Genomic DNA, 22,307 nt, shown 5'->3' on the forward strand with positions numbered 1-22,307 from the left:
AGGAGACATGGGGCAGATCTTGGACTCCTAGCTCCCACCCTTGGAGGAAAGACTTACTCTTGGCTCAGGAAATCCTATGCATTGTATTAAAGAATTTGATGCACAGCACATCAACAGAGTCTAGCTCTTCATGTTCATGGCATTTTTATTTATACAGACTTGTTATAATTTTTATTATACTAACAAACTGGAATGCATTACCAATGTTTCTGACCCCATTTTCTTTTTGCTTTGATATTTCATATCTGTTTTCCTGTGATTTTGTTCATGCTAAAAATAAAAATAATCTGACTGTGTGCAGGGGAAGACAGAAACTCTGTGTGCATAGAATTCTGCCTGCACTTTCTGATTTCATACAACTGCTCATGGAAGCAGCAATGCAATATTAGCACACATAAACTGCTATCATAGCTGGAAGGGACATGCAGAGGGGGGTCTTTTATATCTTGAGAATAAGGCTGAAGTTCCAGAAAAATAACTGAGTGCAAACTTGGAAATGGCCACACACTTTGACAAGTTAGGAGGGGCCAAACTAGGTATTTTAAATGTGTGATTGTATTTAGCAAATTTAGGAATCCCTTCCTTTAAATAACAGCTGTGGGGAGATAAATATGTGCTTGGTGTATAGGAATGGGAGGTTAACCCTCCCCCACAACTGCAGACTCAATTATAATCATCCATCCCTCACCCCCCCCCCCCACAAAAATGTTATTGGTGCAACTGGAAGTTTTATTCATAGAATCAAAGAACTGTAGAGTTGGAAGGGACCCCAAGGGTCATCCAGACCAAGCCCCTGTAATGCAGGAAACTAAGCTAAAGCATCTATGACAGATGACCATCCAACCTCTGTTTAAAAACCCCCAAGGAAGGAGAATCCACAACCTCCTGAGGAAGACTGTTCCACTGTTGCTCTTACTGTAAGAAAATGTTTCCTGATGTTTAGTTGGAATCTCCTTTCTTGTAACTTGAAGCAAATAAGAGCTTGAACAAATAAGAGCTTCAGGGTGTCATTGCTTCCAATGTGGACAGCACTTGAGGTGTGGGGGGAGGGGGATGAAACTGAGCAGCAGAACCCACTTGATGAAGCTGCCACTCTGCCTCTGGACATGCCTGGACTGCATGAGTTGGGGGACCCTGGGGCTTCCCAGTCTGTGGAGGATGAGAGATACCCAGGGCCCAGAGTGTTTTGACAGAGTGGAAGAGTTTGGAGGAGGAGGTCACTGCTTCTCCTCCTTCCAGGGAGAAGCAATGCCATAAGAGGCGAGAGGAGACTCCCTTGCCCCAGAGATTAGTGCCTTTCTTCAGTCTAGGAATTCTTGCAGGTAGAGGGACTCTCACAAGTAATCAAGTCTTCTCTGACTGCATAAAAGCTTGTTGGGTAGATGGATAACCTTGTAACAATTTCACAGCTCCTGCACAGTCTTGGAACTCTTGTTACTACTCTTGAACTCCTGAAACTTGGCCTTTGTCCTCAAACTGGATTTATTGTTGTCACTCATTTGCCTTGTAGAGCACCTGGATTAGCTGGTCTCTTGCCTAGCTACTGTGTTTGTATTGTTAAACAGGTATACTAAAAGTTTAGTACTTTACTTTTACAGTAATCACCTCTTAGGTGGGAGACAGGACACAGGGATTGTAATGAGTCCTGTGGAGACATCTTGGCAAGGCAAGGGGCAGAGGAATGGGACAAGGCTATGGAATTGGATCCTGGGGTGGAGTCCAATGGTTGGGGAGGTGTTGATATGTATGTTGTGGAGGGATCAAGCAGGTTCTTGAGCTGAGGTCCTGCCTCATTACTATTGGACATCCCAAGAGGTGAGGAGGAGCTGCCTGGCCTGTCTTTGGCACTGATTCCCATCCTAGAAATGCACTCCAGCTCCAGGGAGGTGCCTGAGGATGAGTCAGACAGTGAACCAGCCTGGAAGAAGAGGTGGGCCAAAGGACTTACTGCTGAGAGGACACTGGGCCATAGGCAAAATCAGATGTCGTGAAGCAATATTACTGGAATAAAGCCTGACATACAACTGACCAGATATTAGTTGGTGCCTTCTTTGAGCCCTTTGCTAAGTATGGTCCATGGAAAGTATGAAAAATGCCTCCTTTGATGTGCCCCTTCCCCAGGGGCAGAGCACAGTATTCTAATAAAGTCTGTTCAATATTTTTTTTTACTCTTTACTGTATTTGAAGTTCTGACCTCAAATATAGTTGTGTTTATACCCTCTGGTATAATACGTGGTGCTAGGCTGTTCTGCTTCTTGCATTCACAAGAATTAAATGCAGTTCATTAAACTCTCTTTAGAAAGTTAGAAAAGTAAGCTTGGATGAAATGATTATCACAGCAGGACATGTCTCAGGATAAATGAAGAATTTTGATAGCAGCTTTGAACAAAAACATCCTGTAGAACAGCAAGATTAATGTGCCTTTCAACATTGTCTTTAACCAGACGGTCTTAAAATTACTTTTTTTTTTTGTGAAGAAAAAATCTGCTTTGGGGTTTGAATGAGAGAGTTTTTAATAGTGTGCAAGTGTTGGATATAGTTTTGAAACTATCATCAACCTCTGGATCAAAATTGCTAACAAGATTCCATGATAGGAAAGCACAAGCAGGAGCTGGAGAATCAGTCATAAAAAGGCTCTTCTTCAGTAGGGAGAAAATATCAAAGAGCATTTTTTTATTCATTCTATGCCCTTTTGCAGTTATTTTACACATCAATAGGAAAAGGATCTAGCCAACATTATGTATGATCTCTTACCAACCCAGCCATAATTACTATGTCAGTCCTTCCATTCCAAATCTACAACCAACCAACTTTTAAAATTATGTAAACCTATTTCAAGTCTTATTTAGTGTAAGGCTTGTCCAGGAATGCACTTCTAAACACACTTTATTTTTCTACAATTTATATGAAACATGCAAAACTTAAATTGGTTGGTTGTATTCAACTAAGTTCTGCTTGGAGTAGACCCATTGAAATTAATAGAACTAAGTTCTAACAAGAATCAAATATGAGTTCAGGACAATGCACACCAGACTGACTTCATTCTGCTAGGAAGTGAGTACCTTTGCTTGAACATCAGGAAACCTTAGCAACTTATGAGTGTGTTCTTATGCACATTTATTAAGAAGTAAGCCCTGTTGAATGGAGGCATACAACTTACTTCAGTATTGGGACTGAATGTGTTGGAGTACATAGCCTGCTAAACAGCAGTTCCCTGTGGTGGATGGTAAACAACTCCAGTAGCTTTAGGTAATACCAGATGAACTTTGGATTCAGTGCTATTTAATTTAAACAGCAAACCTGAATAGTGTTTAACCTAGTTCAACTGCCATGCCCCCCTCATGGAAATTATTGTGTCGGGTCATATATTTAGACTTGGACACTTAGACTCTATCATCTTCCCCAGCTCTTGCTGCACAATCTTATGTAGTCTTTTGTGCAACTAATCTCTCATTATGTGCAGATAATAAATTTATTGTGTTAAAACTTTTTAATAAAATTGCATTTAAACATTTGAAATTATAAATACAAATCACATCTTTGCATTTCAAAAGAAAACAATGCATGATAAAAAACCTTGAATAAGATATTACTTTGTAACAGCTTTATATATTAACATTTTCATCATATGTGAGTGCTGAGTATAAACAATGAAGTTTAAAAGGATTGTTATATCCTGCTTAACTTGGGCCTTGATATTTGCAGACAATACTGTTACAAAACCATGACAGAAGCAGTTTAATTACATTATCGGGCCTGGATTTTAGTTCACAGCTTAAATTTAAAATAATTAAATTGAGAGGGTGAACCGAGTGTCAGGGACCCAGTCAGCAAAACATCACATGGAGTTAAATTTTTATCAGCAGAAACAAGGCTCAGGTGTACCAGGCCTAGTGAGCCCAGTAACTCTTCTCTGTACGTCTTGTCCCTATGAGGCAGTTATGGAAGCTGAAGGTCCCTGCCTTCCCACAGCTGCCTAAATCTCCCCCCCCAGGTCCTTCCCAAGCAATCTGAGACTACACTGATGTGCTTGTCTCTGCTCCTCCCTCTTCATACCTCTTCTGGTCCTAGGAGACCAGGAGGGAGGGGAGCTTGCTGCCGCAGGAGTAGGAGACACCCCCCTTAAAACATGTCTTCCACTTGGCCTCCCTTCTCTCCTGCTTCTGCCTTTGCCTCTGATTCTGATTTTGGACTTCACTCCACCATAAACTTTCCCTGCTCCCAGTGACCTCTTCAGCTTCTGACACCTCTTCCTCCCAACCTTCTCCCTTTCTATTGCTTCTGAGATCAATTCCACATCTATTTAAATTTGAGTGTGAGACAAGCACACTCATACAAACTTCATGAAAAAGGCAATAACAGCATGCAGCTATGCCCTACTATGGCTTTTTAAAGTTTTATGCAGGGGATGGGGAGCTGGAATGGGAAGATGAGAGGGAAGGTAACATATTGGTTTTGTAAGTTACTTGGGCATGTAAGGAAATCCTGGCATACATTTATTATAGAATCATAGAATCATAGAGTTGGAATAGACCACAAGGGCCTATTACCTATTACCAAGTTCTATCATTGTATTTTCCCTTCATTGTTTTTTGTGTAGGATTCAAGCATCTTGTACAGCGATATGATATACTCTCATTCTATGAAGCATTAAAAAAAATGAAGAAAGTTAAGGCCTAAGGATGAGTGGCAGAATAATGATATAACTTCAGTATAGATATCCATTCCTCCAAGATCCTAACTCACTCTCTCTATTTGTTTTTTAAACCCCCCCCCCCCCAGTATTATCTTTTCATCATTTTGGCCACTGATGAAGATTTTTTCAGAAATTAATTTATCTTGATTTAATTTTCAGTACAAAGAAAGATACATGCTTATATTGAGATAAGTGGGCAGTGAGAGATTCATAAATACATACATACCTAGAGGAAAGGAATAAGAAAGGAATAAGTCTGAGAAAGGATGGGATAGGATATGAAAAAAAGAAAAAAGAAACAGCTATTATCTTTAATTATCAGAGCAGGAGGTGAGTGGTGAAATGTTATAAAGCAGTATTATTATTCTCTCTATCCTTGGGCAGATACATGTAAGTGATACAGAATCTAAAACTCCATCAAAAATAATCAATATCATAAAAAAAATTCAAAATATAAGCATATCTAGGTGGGAGGGTCTGAATATTACCGTATTTCCATCATTTATTTATATGCTGAATAAAACTTTGCCAAACATTATTTTTTTTAAAAAAAATTGCCCCAATATTTTGCATTATCAGTAAAGAATACGCATGTCCGTATCAGGCCTCTTTGTTAATTCTCTTCAAATATTTCCAACCTTTAGCTGTAAGCATTTGTGCTACAGCTAATGGTTGTTGGACCAGAGTTTTAAAGCAATAGTCTTCATTCAGTCCATCCCAGACACCCAGCAAAGCCAACAAGGGCATGGAGGTCAGGGGCACCCGTCCCATTTCCCCACCTGAGATGAAACAGGAAGGCGTCCTTCTCACCTAAGTCTTGCTTATGGGGGTCGTGTGGCTGCAATGTTTTGTGGCAATATCTTGTGATATCTCATGCAAGTTCTGCAAGATCTCACTGGAAGAAGCCACCGCCATGCAACCTCAGTTGCTATAGCCTGCCTCATGGGCAGGCTGGCACTGCTGAAAATACAGTGGTACCTTGGGTTACAGACGCTTCAGGTTACAGACTCCACTAACCCAGAAATAGTACCTCGGGTTAAGAACTTTGCTTCAGGTTGAGAACAGAAATTGCACAGTGGCGGCATGGTGGCAGCGGGAGGCCCCATTAGCTAAAGTGGTGCTTCAGGTTTTCAGGTTTAGAACGGACCTCCAGAACAAATTAAGTTCTTAACCCGAGGTACCACTGTACTTACTGTTTTGTGATTAAATTAATTTCAAAAAAAATCATTTCTCAAAACTCGGCCAGTAGTAAATAGGTACAGTACACTGCTGTTGGAAACCGCCCAGAGTGTTGGGGCAACCCAGTCAGATGGGCAGGATACGAATAATAAAATTTTTCTTATTGTTATTAGTGGAAGTAATGATGGTCACCAACTTGGATGGCTTTAAAAGAGGATTAGATAAATTCATGGAGAATAAGGCTAACAATGGCTTTTAACCAGGATGATTTTGCTCCATCTGCATGATCAAAGGCAGTAATGCTTCTGAATACCAACTGCTGGAAACCGCAGAAGGGAGAGTGCCATTGACATTGAATCCTGCAGGTGTCTGTGAGCCACTATGAGAACAGGAAGCTAGATTAGATGGGCCTGATCCTGCATACCCTTCTTATGTTCTTATTTGCATAGAAGTTAGATTATTAGAGTAGCAATATGTACATATATGTGATGTGTATTGAAACACCTATGATGGTAAGATTAAATAAAGAATTTGGATAGGCATTTTCTGTCTGTTCTCTTTGGTTGGTGTGAAATTCTAGGAGGTACCTGAACCCTTTCTAGAAAAATCAGAACCGTAAGTGCTTGATTTGTAGTCTGTCTTGAAAAAGAACATAAAGCAATTTCACAACCTCGTTCCCTCATTTTGACTTTCTTTTTCTATCCTATTTCAGATGACGTTGCACCCTATTTCAAGACAGAGCCAGGCTTGCCCCAGACTCACCTAGAAGGGAACCGCCTCGTGCTTACATGTTTGGCAGAAGGTAGCTGGCCTTTGGAATTTAAATGGCTGCACAATGGCAGGGAAACCACGGCCTTCACCAATGAGTACACGTAAGTGGCTTTTAGAATAGCAATCTATAGATTATATTTTTCAGCATTGTAATGAGGAAAGATTTTTATTTTTGTACCATTGCATCACAAAAGAACAAAATGGGTAAACATACAATACAGTTAAAACTTAAGGCAGTAGAACTATCTTCTGGGCTGCCTTTATGATATCTCATAGAATCATAGAATTGTAGATTCAAAGGGACCCCGAGGGTCATCTAGTACAACCCCCTGCAATGCAGTTCCTTTCTTCTAATACATTGTACATACCTTCTAACATTTATCTGATGAAAATAGGGACGTCCCATTCCATAATGATAATTTTACTATTTATACCCTACACATCTTGCCCCAGCCATTCTGGGCAGCTTCCAACATATATAAAACATTAAATATTTTTAAAAAACCCTTCCCTAATCAGAAATGCCTTTAGACGTCTCCGGAGTCGGATACCTCCATACCAAATGGGACATTCCAGGATCAAATCAGAAACTGGGATGGCTTTTCAAAATCAGGGAAAATAGGGACACTTGGAGGGTCTGCATTATAGACATTTTTTATCAAAATAGATATTGTTATGAAAACCTATAGTGACAGATTACAAATGTTTAAACAACTAAATGCTTGGCAAACAAAAGGTCATTTGTCATTTTACCACTGCCTCCTTCAAGTAGGCAGGGACTACCCCCTCTTGAAAGGGGGTATTAATCACCTCCCTGGCCCTGCCAGCTGTCCCATTCCTGCAAGTTTTTATCAGCCAAAAGGGGCAAAGGTCCAGGGTGCAAGTGGTTGCCCTGACTGATCCAAGCACCATGTCTACATCCTCAAGCCTTACTAACAGAAACTCATCCAACAGGACTAGGCAGTGCTCTGGACACCTTTCAAGTCCAGATGCAAGTGAAGAATTGGATGCTGGGCTAGATGAGCCATTCAGCTGAAGGGCTCCTCTTATGTTGTCAGTGTGATTCACTGTGGGGTTCAGGGATGGGTGGGGTAATCGACATGTAGTGATTTGTTCAATGCATTCCATGGCAAACTGCTTGCATATGAACTTTCTACAAAACGTAGTCTGATGGAGATACACATTTTGCCATATCACTTAATGTCTGAACTGTATGAGCTTGGTATCTGTGTGGAAACTGTTCGCTGAGAGGTGGCATCGCATAGTGGCTACACGTATCAGCTGTGAGCTAAAATGTCTCTGCTTCAAGCCATGAACTCAACAAGTGGTGTTAGATTAGTTTTGCTGTCTCAGGTCAGCCCCATACCTGCCGTATAAAATTGTCAAAGCCTACGTTCGTGTAGGAGAGAGGGAGAAATGTCATGCCTCTGTCTTAGCTTGCATAAGAGTGACTCACTGGGCAGAACAAGTATCTCTGGCCCTTTAGCCCTTAGTCCATGCAAAATAAGACTCCATTGCCAACCAGCTGCTGATGGCTGTGATGTGCTTGGAACACTCAGAATGCAGGATTGTTATGTATGGAATTGCAATTTAAATTACTATTTAGAGTAACAACGTCTACTGGCTTGATTAATCACAGAAGAAAGCATGTCTGTGATTTTGATATTGGGTTGATCAATGGGGGTGCTTTACTGCCGTCAGCGGCCAAAAAACTGAACAGAAATCCACAACTCTGATGGGACACCAACAATATTTGGGAGGTGTAAAAGAAAGCAGTACAGAAAGGTGGGCTAGGAAAGAGGATCGGAAATAGAACAGGCCTTAGTATGACGATTGTTATACATCCAGCATCTTGCATTACTTAATATTATATTATAATTCTGTAATACAAAAACCAAGTAGTGTATTGTTACATATTGCTACTGAAGGGACATACAGAAGACCTTTCCTTTTAAGTACTGCCTGCTGCACTTATATATTATACTTTGTTTTTTAAAAAATTCCTTAGGTTGCCATGAAAACCATATTTATTTTGTTTAGGGTTTGATTAACTTGTTTTGAATACTTGAAGCATTTGTCTTCTACAGAATGTGCATGGAAAGCTAATCAAAATTTACTATAAAGTTTGAATAAATATATTGCTATGAATATTTCAGCTCTATTATTTATTTCTAATTGCTTTCCAAAAACCAAAATCACTCTGGATGTTTTTGTATTTATATGCAGGGAATTGCATTTATTCATTAAGATGAAATCATTGCAGAAAAAAGTATATTTTCTTTTGGTTGAATAACATTGGGCTATATTTGGCCTTAGTCTCATCACGTCAACAAGCTGCATATTCAAATCCCCCCATATTGCGCACCCCAGATCTTGGTATTTTGTTGTATGGCAAATATTAAGGGCTTTAGAAAAAGAGGAAATATCAGTGGGAAAAGGGGGCATCCCTGTCTGGTTACCCTCTGCATGGGGAGGGGGGGGCGCGAACCTGACAATATGCCATTTGCCTGTATCCTGGACATGGGTGTTATGTGTATGGTTTTCACCCAGTGCACATGTTCTTGGGGTATACCACAGAGCCAGTGCCCTAGGGTAAAGAAAAAGAGCCACTGCACCAAATCAAATTCATTTTTAGCATCCAAGGAGAACAAGTCTAATGGCAATGTGCTAGTACTGTTGAGTGCTACTAGATCAATTACAAGATGGAGCTTATCTACCCTTTGATGGTGTCATATAAATCCAACCTGGTTTGGGTGGATTAGGATGCTCATCACTTCCTGAAGCCTGTCCACTAGAACTGCTACAAGGATTTTGCTGTCAGTGTTGATTAGTGAGATTTAACTCACAGAGTTTGGGTGTTTGCCAGGTTTTGGAATTACAGAATTTGGAATTTGTGTTTCGTACAGAGAAGGATGGGAGAGTGAGGATCTTTCTGAAGCTTCCTAGTAAACTGAATGCAGTTTGGGGGTTAATAAGTCAAGATGACACTTGGATCACTCCACAAAAAATCTGTCTGGGCCTGGCACCTTAACAATACTCATTTGCTTCATTATTCTGTTTATTTCCTCTCTTCTCAGGGGTGCTGCAAAGAATGCCCCCTTGATCTGCACCTAACTGTTTGAGTTCTAACTGGGTCATGAATTTGAATATTTCTGTTTCTTTAGTCATAGCATTCCTTTGATATAAGGCAGAGTGCAAGTTAGAAAATAGTTGCATAAGCACTTTTCATAGCTTAAATGTTATTTGTTGCATTTATATCCCATCTTATTCTCCAGGGAGCTCAAGGTGGCAAACGTGGTTCTCTCCCTCCTCTTCCCACAATAGCCCTGATTAGGCTGAGAAGTAGTGACTGGCCAGTGACTGGCCAAGTGGGGGTTCAAACCTAGGGTTCCCAGGTCTTAGTCTGACACTCTAAATATTTGGAAAGTTTGCTGCAAGCATTGAAAAGGCAGGACTGAGGAAGGAATGTGAAGCATTGTCTGCATCTTCCCTCCCCTCTATTCTAAGGGGAGCAGCTTGCAGCATGAAGAACAGGAACAAAGTGAAACATACCTTGTGCCTTTAGTAGCTGTGTGACTGGCACAAATTAAACTGGGTAAGCCTGTATATTTTAATGGAAATATAATTACAGTGGTGCCTCGCAAGACGAAATTAATTCGTTCCGCGAGTTTTGTCGTCTTGCGATTTTTTTCGTCTTGCGAAGCACGGTGTCGGGAAAGTTTTGGAAAAGCTTCAAAAATCACCAAAGTCTTTAAAAACCTCAAAAAAGGCTACCACATCGCGTTCTTTGAGTTGCTCCTCGAAGTCAAGTCGCAACTGTATTAACAGTGTTAAGAAAAAACAAACAAACTTGCAAGACGTTTCCGTCTTGCGAAGCAAGCCCATAGGGAAAATCGTCTTGCGAAGCAACTCAAAAAACAAAAAACCCTTTCGTCTTGCGAGTTTTTTGTCTTGCGAGGCATTCGTCTTGCGAGGTACCACTGTATGGGGAAAGGGGAAAGCTTCACCTGATGATAGTCTGTCTGTCAAAAATCTTATATGTGGCTCCTGATTTGCTATTGGGCCCTATACCTCAGCACAGCAGTATATAACACTGAATGCCGAGGGTGAACATTTTATAAACTAAAAAGTTCATTTGGCTGAACTACTTCAGTTTTTAAATTAACTTTGCAGGACTGGAAATTACTAAGCATGGCTTGTAGTTTCTCTTTTTAAAAAATGCCGACTGATTGTCAAAAGTAGGGATGGTGGGAAAGTTCATTAAAAGCCAGCTGAAGAGCTAGCTCCTTCAAAGCTTGCATGCTTGTGCAGAGCTCATGAGCAGTCTTCAATACCAATCTTATGATAAACTTTTCACCCCAAACTTCTTACTCCCCACTGTTCTCGATCTCTGTGCTTAAACTCATAACTCTGCTTGGCACTCTGCCATTGTTTTTGTGCATTGGAACTGTCTGTGCACTCTGTCTTTTATATTTAGGTGATGACCCTGTGCCCTCCATTGGCATTATGCAACAGACATACACAAGCCCCGTTTTTAAAAAAAGGCAGATTCTCTCTACTCCTGTCAGCAATCAGCAACATGCATTGCCCAAATCAGAAAAGCTAGGAAATAAGCAGTCTTTTATTTCTTATGGGAAGGTGATGTCATGCGTTTATTTGATTTACAGCAATGCACACTCTTTTCTTCCATTACCCTCCATCTATTACCCATTCAGAGACTTAATCTTATGCTGAATTAGAAATGTTTTGTATTAGTCTGAATGTTCAACATCTTCTTCAGAAAATATTCACTTACTAATTAAATACACTTTGCTTTTAGGCAGCGGGTATTTTTTCAAGGAAAGCCAAGGATAATTAAATGCTTATTTTTCGCATTTTTACTACAACAATATATTTCATTTTATTTTGTAAATAAAATGAGACGGTGGCCAGATGATTCTAACTGTGCCTTGGCTTTCTTTCCCAGTACATCATGGTAGGGAAACTAAAATTTAAATTCAGTTGAAAAGTCTTATAGTGCTGGTCATGTAGCTTTGTTTAGACTCTTGTTTGTCCTCCAAATACAGTATTTCTTTGAAATACTAATTTTACTAAAATACTAATTATTTTTATAATTATTAGTATTTTTTAATTATAGTAAAACTCACCCCCCCCCCCCGCATTTCAGAGGATTGGACTAGATGACCCTCAGGATCCCTTCCAGCTCTACTATTCTATGATTCTATTTTATTGTAAAATTAAATATTGTCTGGAGAACTCAGACAAATATAACAACAGTTAAAAGATTAAGGATGGATGTAGTTGGTACTTTAGGTAATCCTGTCAAAGAGGAAATGGCTAAGGTAGGGGAAAAAATAATGTTATTTGTTTAGGTGTCTGTCCCCTGCAGGCAAAGAAAGGATCCTGTGGTGAAATGGCTGGCTGAGGCAAAGAGGACTGGAGGGGGGAATGTAAATAATATGTAGAATTTCAAATGGTGGGTGGGAACGGCAAAGCAAAACTATTTATTTTGTGGAGGGGACATTAACAACATTAAAACAAATGCATATAATATTACAGAATATGCAATACAGAAACAACCTTAAAAAGCACGCCATTCTTCTCTATGACATTCTTGTCTGCCCTGGGAGAAGATGGTTTATGTTAGAGTTGAAATCAGTCATTGCATTTTCAAGCTTGCAGCTCAATGTTTTGGGCTCAACAGACTAAAGCTTGACAGCAGGGCCTAGTTCACTGCCAAGAGCGGTTTGATCACAGGCACGCAGCAAGCCCCAAGCAAACTCTTGGGCTGGGGTGTTGTTTCAGTTTTTGTTGTGTATGTGTGTCAGTGGGGGGTGTTGGTGTTGGTGGTGGGTTTTTTGAGTTTTCTTTCGGATCTTGTGATTTATGTGGCAATTGTTCCATTTGGTTGTGTATTTTTGATGTTTTATTTATTGCTTATGACTACTTTTGTTGTGTTGCTGTTACGCTTTTCGTGTCGTAAGCCACCTTTAGCATGGTTTGAACTGTGGAAATGTGGTTTACAAATAAAATTATGTATATATAGACCAGCTGACATAAGTCAGTTTCATATGTTCTTTTTTTTTAAAAAAAATGTTTTAATCCCTATTGAAGGTGCTGTCGAAAACTATAAAATGCATTCCAGTCTTTGGAAAGCCAGATTTTGAATTTGGGCACTCAAGTCATGACAGCCCTCTTCTAGCCATTGAGCTCTGGAACAGAAAGGAAAAGAAATGCTAGGAATCATTTCCAGTGTTTTCATTGATATTTTCACTTATTGATGTACTATCCATCTTCTGTCTTAGATTTTCTTAAGCAGCAAGCCTCTTCCAGGCTGCTCCACTCAAAACAAATTGTCCATTTTCCTAAATTGCTTGCTCAGATCTGCAGAAACTTTAAGTGCCCTTCTGGCTTTCAGACAATGAAAATGCCTTTTTCTCTCTTGCATGCAAAATCACTAGAAAACTATTATTCGGAAACACTCTTAATGTTTGAGGATAAACTTAGCATTTAATACCTGGTACACCCTTTTATGCAAGTTTCAAAGATACTATGCAACAATGGCAAGAGCTTGGACCAAGAGAATGCTCTGAGACCTAATGATATTCAACAACTACTGTCCAGTTGCAAATATCCACTTTGTGGGCAAGGCACTCAAAAGGGTCATGGAGATGCAACTGCAGGCATTCCTCAAGGAAACTGAATTTTTAGACCCATCTCCATTTGGGTTCAGATTTGGACCTAGCTTGGTAGCCCTGATGGATGACCTTTATCAGCTTTTGATGCCATTGACCATTGTATCCTCTTGGATTGCCTATGGGAAATGGGTATCAGGGGCAGTGGTTCCAGTCTTAACTCCAGAGATGCTTTCAGAAGGTAGCATTGGATGCTCCTCAGCTTCTTGGCTTTTGAGCTATGGGCTGCTACAGGGACTATATTGCCTCCAATGCTATTTAACATCTACATGAAGCTGGTAGGAGTAGTCACTGGGAGTTTGGGACCAAGGTGTCATCAGTATACTGATGATACCCAACTCTATTTCTTGGTAACATCTGAATCAGCAATGAGAGGCCCTGGACCAGTGTCTGGATGCAGTGGTGGGCTGGATGAGAGCTAATAAACTGAGTCTGAAACTGAATCCTGTCAAGAAGGAGGCTCTGTGAGCGAGTAGTTCCTGGATCTGGGAAGTTGGTAAGTTGCCTGCCCTGGATAGAGTTGAAAGAGCAGGTGCATAATTTGAATGCGCTCCTAGATTCAACCCTGTTACTCTAGGTACAGGTGTCCTCAGTGGCTAGGAGTGACTTTTACCAACTTTGATTCCTATGATATCTGCAGCCATTCTTGGAACCAGATAGCTTGACCACAACTATCTATGCATGGGTAACCTCACACTTGGATTACTGCAATGCACTCTAAGTGAGACTTCCCTTGGGGTTGATCTGCAGGCTGCAGCTGGTGGAGAATGTGGTGGCTAGGTTGTTTGTGGGGGTTAATGCCCACAAACATATAACACCTTGCTTGTGGTATTTGCACTGGCTGCTAATTTGCTACCGGGCCATGTTCAGGGTGTTGGTACTGACATATAAGTACCTACATAGCTTGTGACCACATTACTTGACAGACTGCCTTATTCCTTATATACCCAATAGATGTCTGTGGGAGATTCTCTCCTGCAAGTTCCAAAGACCACAGAAGCCCACTCTGCAGTAAATCAGAGCAGGGTTTTTAATGTGGCTGCTCCTGTCCTGTGGAATAGCATCCCTGTCGAGAAATGACAGGTGCCCACTATCTACACTTTTCAGAAACTGTTGAAGCCATTTTTGTTCCAATGGGCTTTCCCAACTGGGTAAATGGGTCTTTACCATGAGAGTCCTTGAGTTGTCATTGAGTGAAGGGCCGTAGCTCAGTGGTAGAACTTCTGCTCTGCATGCAGGTCACCGGTTCAATCCCGGCATTTCATATATATATATATATATATATATATGCTTTCGTAGATTTTCACGGGTACAGGAATGCAGGTTTTGGTGTCCTCGGGTGTCTTCCCGTGTAAAAGTTGGGGTGTCTAGGCGACGTTTCGACGAGGTCTCACTCGTCATCTTCAGGCTGGTGCTTTCGGCTTCTTGTTACTGGAACAGAGCAGGATCTCAGTGTTTGAGTTCCTATAAATACTGTTGAGGAGGTGTGGCCTCTAATGTTCTTGGGCAGAGAGGAAGTTCCCAGGCTAGTGTGCCTTTTCTTCTTTTGTTTCTTAATTACTTGAGGGATATCTTGAGTGATTTCTTGAGTTGTATCCTGAGTACCACTTAGGTGGGTCATTAGGTGTGGATTAGTTGCTAAAGCCTTTGTGTCTTGACCTCTTGAACTTTGTGAAGAGTTTTTCTGGGAAGATGGTTGTACTGCATTTTGTTGTGCTCTGGCTTGGCTTCGTGTATAGGGGCGAGCTGTGGTTTTGTGGTCTGTGCCAGCCAGATCTGTGTAGGGATTGCAGGGGGGTGCAGCATCCGGAGGTGCCACCATGGTTTGGCTACTGGATGGTATCTGTAATTCATCTGTGGAGAGGGTCTGGGTTTGGGTCTGGTGTGGTTGATTGGTGATGGCGTTCTGTGTGCCTCTGGCTCTGGTGTCAGTTTTTGTGGGGAGGGCTAATGTCCAGATGTCTGGCAAGCGGGATGTGTCGTCATGAAAGAAACAGGACACGAAATTAATTTTGCAGATTCCAAATTGCTCTTTAACATGGAACATCACCACAAGAGAATAATCATGGAAGCCATCGAGATAGAGAAACACCCTCACAACATGAACAAGCGTGACGACACATCCCGCTTGCCAGACATCTGGAAATTAGCCCTCCCCACAAAAACTGACACCAGATCCAGAGGCACACAGAACGCCATCACCAATCAACCACACCAGACCCAAACCCAGACCCTCTCCACAGATAAATTACAGACACCATCCAGTAGCCAAACCATGGTGGCACCTCCGGATGCTGCACCCCCCTGCAATCCCTACACAGATCTGGCTGGCACAGGCCACAAAACCACAGCTCGCCCCTATACACGAAGCCAAGCCAGAGCACAACTAAATGCAGTACAGCCATCTTCTCAGAAAAACTCTTCACAAAGTTCAAGAGGTCAAGACACAAAGGCTTTAGCAACTAATCCACACCTAATGACCCACCTAAGTGGTACTCAGGATATCACTCAAGAAATCACTCAAGATATCCCTCAAGCAATCAAGGAACAAAAGAAGAAAAGGCACACTAGCCTGGGAACTTCCTCTCTGCCCAGAACATTGGAGGCTATACACCACACCTCCTCAACAGTATTTATAGGAACTCAAACACTGAGATCCTGCTCTGTTCCAGTAACAAGAAGCCGAAAGCACCAGCCTGAAGATGACGAGTGAGACCTCGTCGAAACGTCGCCTAGACACCCCAACTTTTACACGGGAAGACACCCGAGGACACCAAAACCTGCATATATATATATATATATATATATTTGCTTTCGTAGATTTTCACGGGTACAGGAATGCAGGTTTTGGTGTCCTCGGGTGTCTTCCCGTGTAAAAGTTGGGGTGTCTAGGCGACGTTTCGACGAGGTCTCACTCGTCATCTTCAGGCTGGTGTTTTCGGCTTCTTGTTACTGGAACAGAGCAGGATCTCAGTGTTTGAGTTCCTATAAATACTGTTGAAGGTGTGGTGTATAGCCTCCAATGTTTTGGGCAGAGAGGAGGTTCCCAGGCTAGTGTGCCTTTTCTTCTTTTGTTCCTTAATTACTTGAGGGATATCTTGAGTGATTTCTTGAGCGATATCCTGAATCCCACTTAGGTGGGTCATTAGGTGTGGATTAGTTTCTCAAGCCTTTGTGTCTTGAACTCTTGAACTTTGTGAAGAGTTTTTTTGAGAAGATGGCTGTACTGCATTTGGTTGTGCTCTGGCTTGGCTTCGTGTATAGGGGCGAGCTGTGGTTTTGTGGCCTGTGCCAGCCAGATCTGTGTAGGGATTGCAGGGGGGTGCAGCATCCGGAGGTGCCACCATGGTTTGGCTACTGGATGGTATCTGTAATTCATCTGTGGAGAGGGTCTGGGTTTGGGTCTGGTGTGGTTGATTGGTGATGGCGTTCTGTGTGCCTCTGGATCTGGTGTCAGATTTTGTGGGGAGGGCTAATTTCCAGATGTCTGGCAAGCGGGATGTGTCGTCACGCTTGTTCATGTTGTGAGGGTGTTTCTCTATCTCGATGGCTTCCATGATTATTCTCTTGTGGTGATGTTCCATGTTAAAGAGCAATTTGGAATCTGCAAAATTAATTTCGTGTCCTGTTTCTTTCATGTGTTGGAAAAGAGAGGAAGTTTTTTCTTCTTTTTTGACGGCATTCCTGTGTTCTGCGATACGTGCATTTATTCGTCTGTTTGTTTGTCCAATGTACGTGGCTGGGCAGACTTTGCAGGGTATTTCATAGACCCCTTGGTTTTCCAACTGGATTTTATCCTTGGGGTTTCTGAGGATATTGGCTATTTTTTGGTTGGTGCAAAAGGCTGTTTTGATATTGTGTTTATGGAGGATTTTGCTAATTTTATCTGTAGTGCCCTTGATATAAGGAAGGAGGGCCATGCCATTGTTTTCTTCTGTGTCTTGGTTTTTGGGGGGTGTTTCTTTTTGGATTAGCTTCGTAACCCTGTTTTGCTGGTATCCATTGGCAATTAACACATTTGAGAGATTCTGTAACTCAGTTGTCAAGTGGTCTTCGTCAGCCAGGCGTTTGGTTCTGGAGATGAGAGTCTTGGCTACGGAGTTTATTTGTGCAGGGTGGTGGTGTGATTGTGCATGTAAGTAGCGGTTGGTGTGTGTTTTTTTCCGGTAGATAGTGTGTCCTAGGGAGCCATCAGGTTTTTTGTAGATTAGGACGTCAAGGAAGGGAAGTTGGTTGTTGGCTTCTATTTCCATAGTGAATTGTATTTTGGGGTGTAGGCTGTTGAGATGTGTGAGGAAGCTATCCAGTTTTTCCTTCCCGTGTGGCCAAATTACAAAGGTGTCGTCAACATATCTGAGCCAAAGTTTGGGTTTGTGTTCTGACTTGTCTAAAGCATTGGTTTCAAAGTGTTCCATGTACAGGTTAGCGATGACCGGTGAGAGGGGTGATCCCATAGGTGCTCCTTCTATCTGTTTGTATCTTTGTCCATTGTGGATGAAGTACGTGTTGGTTAGGCAGTGGTTGGTCAGGTCCAAGATGTATTCGGGGGGATTGTATTTGTTTTGAATGGCTGTCAAGGCTTCATTAATGGAGTTCAAGACACAAAGGCTTGAGAAACTAATCCACACCTAATGACCCACCTAAGTGGGATTCAGGATATCGCTCAAGAAATCACTCAAGATATCCCTCAAGTAATTAAGGAACAAAAGAAGAAAAGGCACACTAGCCTGGGAACCTCCTCTCTGCCCAAAACATTGGAGGCTATACACCACACCTTCAACAGTATTTATAGGAACTCAAACACTGAGATCCTGCTCTGTTCCAGTAACAAGAAGCCGAAAACACCAGCCTGAAGATGACGAGTGAGACCTCGTCGAAACGTCGCCTAGACACCCCAACTTTTACACGGGAAGACACCCGAGGACACCAAAACCTGCATTCCTGTACCCGTGAAAATCTACGAAAGCAAATATCTCACCTCTACGGGGAGGAAACCTTCCAGCTGACAAGAACCTACGAGAAACTAGAAATCCGAAGAGCCACCATCTTATGTGATCTCTTGTTCCTACGCAACTGCCGAGACAACAACTTAATTCCCACATGCTTCCAACTTAAATTCCACTCTAAAACCCCAGCTACCGAAAGGATCCTGAAACGAACTGAACTATCTCTAATCAGAAACGAACTACACAAGAAAAGATACCTACTAAACCAAACCAACAAAGATCTGCTCACTCTTCACCTCAAACTCTGTAACAAAATCCACCCTGCACTCTGGGACAAATGCAAACAACTAGCCGTCTGGAGAGCTGAAACGGAGACCTCACACAAGACAGACACACACACCAACAAACTCCACAAACTAGAGAAACGCCAGAAGCCCAGCCACCCTCCACAACAACCCATGAAACAAACAGTACATAACATATCAGACAGGATCCTCACCTCAACTGAAACCAAAGTACTCTCCAAAGGCTTCAACTTTGCAGTCGCCCCGAGACGCATCCCCACGGAAAACATCATATGCGGAGTCGAAGCTAGCCTAACCAAAATCAACCCAGACGAAGCCAATAAAATCAGACTTGAAGTCACCAACATCCTCTGCTCCAGCAAACCACCCAGAAGCAATTTACACAAAGAAGAACAGAAAGCACTCACCAACCTGAGGAAAGACAACAACATAATCATTCTCCCAGCAGACAAAGGTAATGCCACTGTTGTGATGAACACATCGGACTACCAAGCAAAACTATCAAATCTACTCCAAGACCCTACCTACCAACCTATAAAAACAGATCCCACCACCTATCTGGAAAAAACCACCAAATCCAAAATAAAAGCCTCTCCTATCAGTGAAGAAATCCAGCTAAGAATCATCCCCAGAGAAAAATCATCCAGATGCCCCAAACTCTACGGCCTCCCCAAGATACACAAAGAAGGAACACCACTCAGACCAATAGTCAGCTCCATAGGCTCACCTCTACAAAATCTCGCTAAATTTCTCGCCAAGCAACTTCAGCCCTATGCAGAATCCATCTCTTCACACGTTCCAAACTCCTTCCAGTTCATAGAAACAATAAAGAAGCAAAACCTACAACCCAATGACCTACTTGTGAGCTTCGATGTTGTATCTCTCTTCACACAAGTGCCCATTAATGAAGCCTTGACAGCCATTCAAAACAAATACAATCCCCCCGAATACATCTTGGACCTGACCAACCACTGCCTAACCAACACGTACTTCATCCACAATGGACAAAGATACAAACAGATAGAAGGAGCACCTATGGGATCACCCCTCTCACCGGTCATCGCTAACCTGTACATGGAACACTTTGAAACCAATGCTTTAGACAAGTCAGAACACAAACCCAAACTTTGGCTCAGATATGTTGACGACACCTTTGTAATTTGGCCACACGGGAAGGAAAAACTGGATAGCTTCCTCACACATCTCAACAGCCTACACCCCAAAATACAATTCACTATGGAAATAGAAGCCAACAACCAACTTCCCTTCCTTGACGTCCTAATCTACAAAAAACCTGATGGCTCCCTAGGACACACTATCTACCGGAAAAAAACACACACCAACCGCTACTTACATGCACAATCACACCACCACCCTGCACAAATAAACTCCGTAGCCAAGACTCTCATCTCCAGAACCAAACGCCTGGCTGACGAAGACCACTTGACAACTGAGTTACAGAATCTCTCAAATGTGTTAATTGCCAATGGATACCAGCAAAACAGGGTTACGAAGCTAATCCAAAAAGAAACACCCCCCAAAAACCAAGACACAGAAGAAAACAATGGCATGGCCCTCCTTCCTTATATCAAGGGCACTACAGATAAAATTAGCAAAATCCTCCATAAACACAATATCAAAACAGCCTTTTGCACCAACCAAAAAATAGCCAATATCCTCAGAAACCCCAAGGATAAAATCCAGTTGGAAAACCAAGGGGTCTATGAAATACCCTGCAAAGTCTGCCCAGCCACGTACATTGGACAAACAAACAGACGAATAAATGCACGTATCGCAGAACACAGGAATGCCGTCAAAAAAGAAGAAAAAACTTCCTCTCTTTTCCAACACATGAAAGAAACAGGACACGAAATTAATTTTGCAGATTCCAAATTGCTCTTTAACATGGAACATCACCACAAGAGAATAATCATGGAAGCCATCGAGATAGAGAAACACCCTCACAACATGAACAAGCGTGACGACACATCCCGCTTGCCAGACATCTGGAAATTAGCCCTCCCCACAAAATCTGACACCAGATCCAGAGGCACACAGAACGCCATCACCAATCAACCACACCAGACCCAAACCCAGACCCTCTCCACAGATGAATTACAGATACCATCCAGTAGCCAAACCATGGTGGCACCTCCGGATGCTGCACCCCCCTGCAATCCCTACACAGATCTGGCTGGCACAGGCCACAAAACCACAGCTCGCCCCTATACACGAAGCCAAGCCAGAGCACAACCAAATGCAGTACAGCCATCTTCTCAAAAAAACTCTTCACAAAGTTCAAGAGTTCAAGACACAAAGGCTTGAGAAACTAATCCACACCTAATGACCCACCTAAGTGGGATTCAGGATATCGCTCAAGAAATCACTCAAGATATCCCTCAAGTAATTAAGGAACAAAAGAAGAAAAGGCACACTAGCCTGGGAACCTCCTCTCTGCCCAAAACATTGGAGGCTATACACCACACCTTCAACAGTATTTATAGGAACTCAAACACTGAGATCCTGCTCTGTTCCAGTAACAAGAAGCCGAAAACACCAGCCTGAAGATGACGAGTGAGACCTCGTCGAAACGTCGCCTAGACACCCCAACTTTTACACGGGAAGACACCCGAGGACACCAAAACCTGCATATATATATATATATATATATATATATATATATATATATATAACATTTTTGAGAGCCAGTGAGGTGTAGTGGTTAAGAGCGGTAGTCTCATAATCTGGGGAACCGGGTTCGATTCCCTGCTCCTCCACATGCAGCTGCTGGGTGACCTTGGGCTAGTCACACTTCTTTGAAGTCTCTCAGCCCCACTCACCTCACAGAGTGTTTGTTGTGGGGGAGGAAGGGAAAGGAGAATGTTAGCCGCTTTGAGACTCCTTAAAGGGAGTGAAAGGCGGGATATCAAATCCAAACTCTTCTTCTTCATTCTGTTTTTAATTATTTTATGTTTAAATCACATCAAGATGGTAGTTTAGAAGGTGTTTAATAAATCAGTTACACTACTACTACTATTACTATGCTATGTTGTAATAAGCTAAAAGGGTAAAGGCCCCTGGGCGGTTAAGTCCAGTCAAGGGCGACTATGGGGTTGTGGCGCACATCTCGCTTTCAGGCCAAGGGAGCCACCGTTTGTCCACAGACAGCTTTCTGAGTCATGGTGCCAGCATGACTAAACTGCTTCTGGCACAAGCCACAACCGTACCTATTTATCTACTTGCACTGGTGTGCTTTTGAACTGCTAGGTTAGCAGAAGCTGCGACAGAGTAACAGGAGCTCACCCCATCGCAGTGATTCAAACCACCAACCTTCCAATCGGCAAGCCCAAGAGGCTCAGTGCTTTAGACCACAGCGCCATCCGCCTGTTGTTATAGCTAAGTAGCACTCAGCATGTCCAATGTCTGAATGGAAGATCTGCCTGAGATCTCTGTGAAAGACGCTTCGAGCTTTCCAGGAGCAGAATGTATGTGATTTATTAAAACAGGAAATGTTTTCACGAGCCAAATACTAAGGTGTATTGGGTGAACTGTTTTAGTCTGATGTGCTGCTACTATTGCTACATCTAAACTTAGTTAATTGTTGTTAGGGTTACTGAGAATGTATAAGAACTTATTTGAATACTTTTAAAAGACTATAGAGATATACTCTAAAACATAATGTATAAACTGAGGAATCTGCCTTATACAGAGTCAG

General features: G+C 42.1%; 1 protein-coding gene across 6 annotated transcripts in view; it reads left to right on the forward strand.

Annotated features, from left to right (window-relative positions):
• SDK1 (sidekick cell adhesion molecule 1) overlaps positions 1-22,307 on the forward strand; it is a 588,002-nt gene that overhangs the window by 110,041 nt on the left and 455,654 nt on the right. For all 6 annotated transcript variants that reach the window (XM_077918733.1, XM_028706986.2, XM_077918736.1 and 3 more), the window contains exon 3: positions 6,588-6,747. In XM_077918733.1, coding sequence (XP_077774859.1) covers positions 6,588-6,747 — 160 coding nt within the window. The remainder of the gene's footprint in view (positions 1-6,587; positions 6,748-22,307) is intronic.

This window comes from Podarcis muralis, chromosome 14, assembly GCF_964188315.1.
Source record: "Podarcis muralis chromosome 14, rPodMur119.hap1.1, whole genome shotgun sequence".
NCBI classification, from domain to species: Eukaryota; Metazoa; Chordata; class Lepidosauria; order Squamata; family Lacertidae; genus Podarcis; species Podarcis muralis.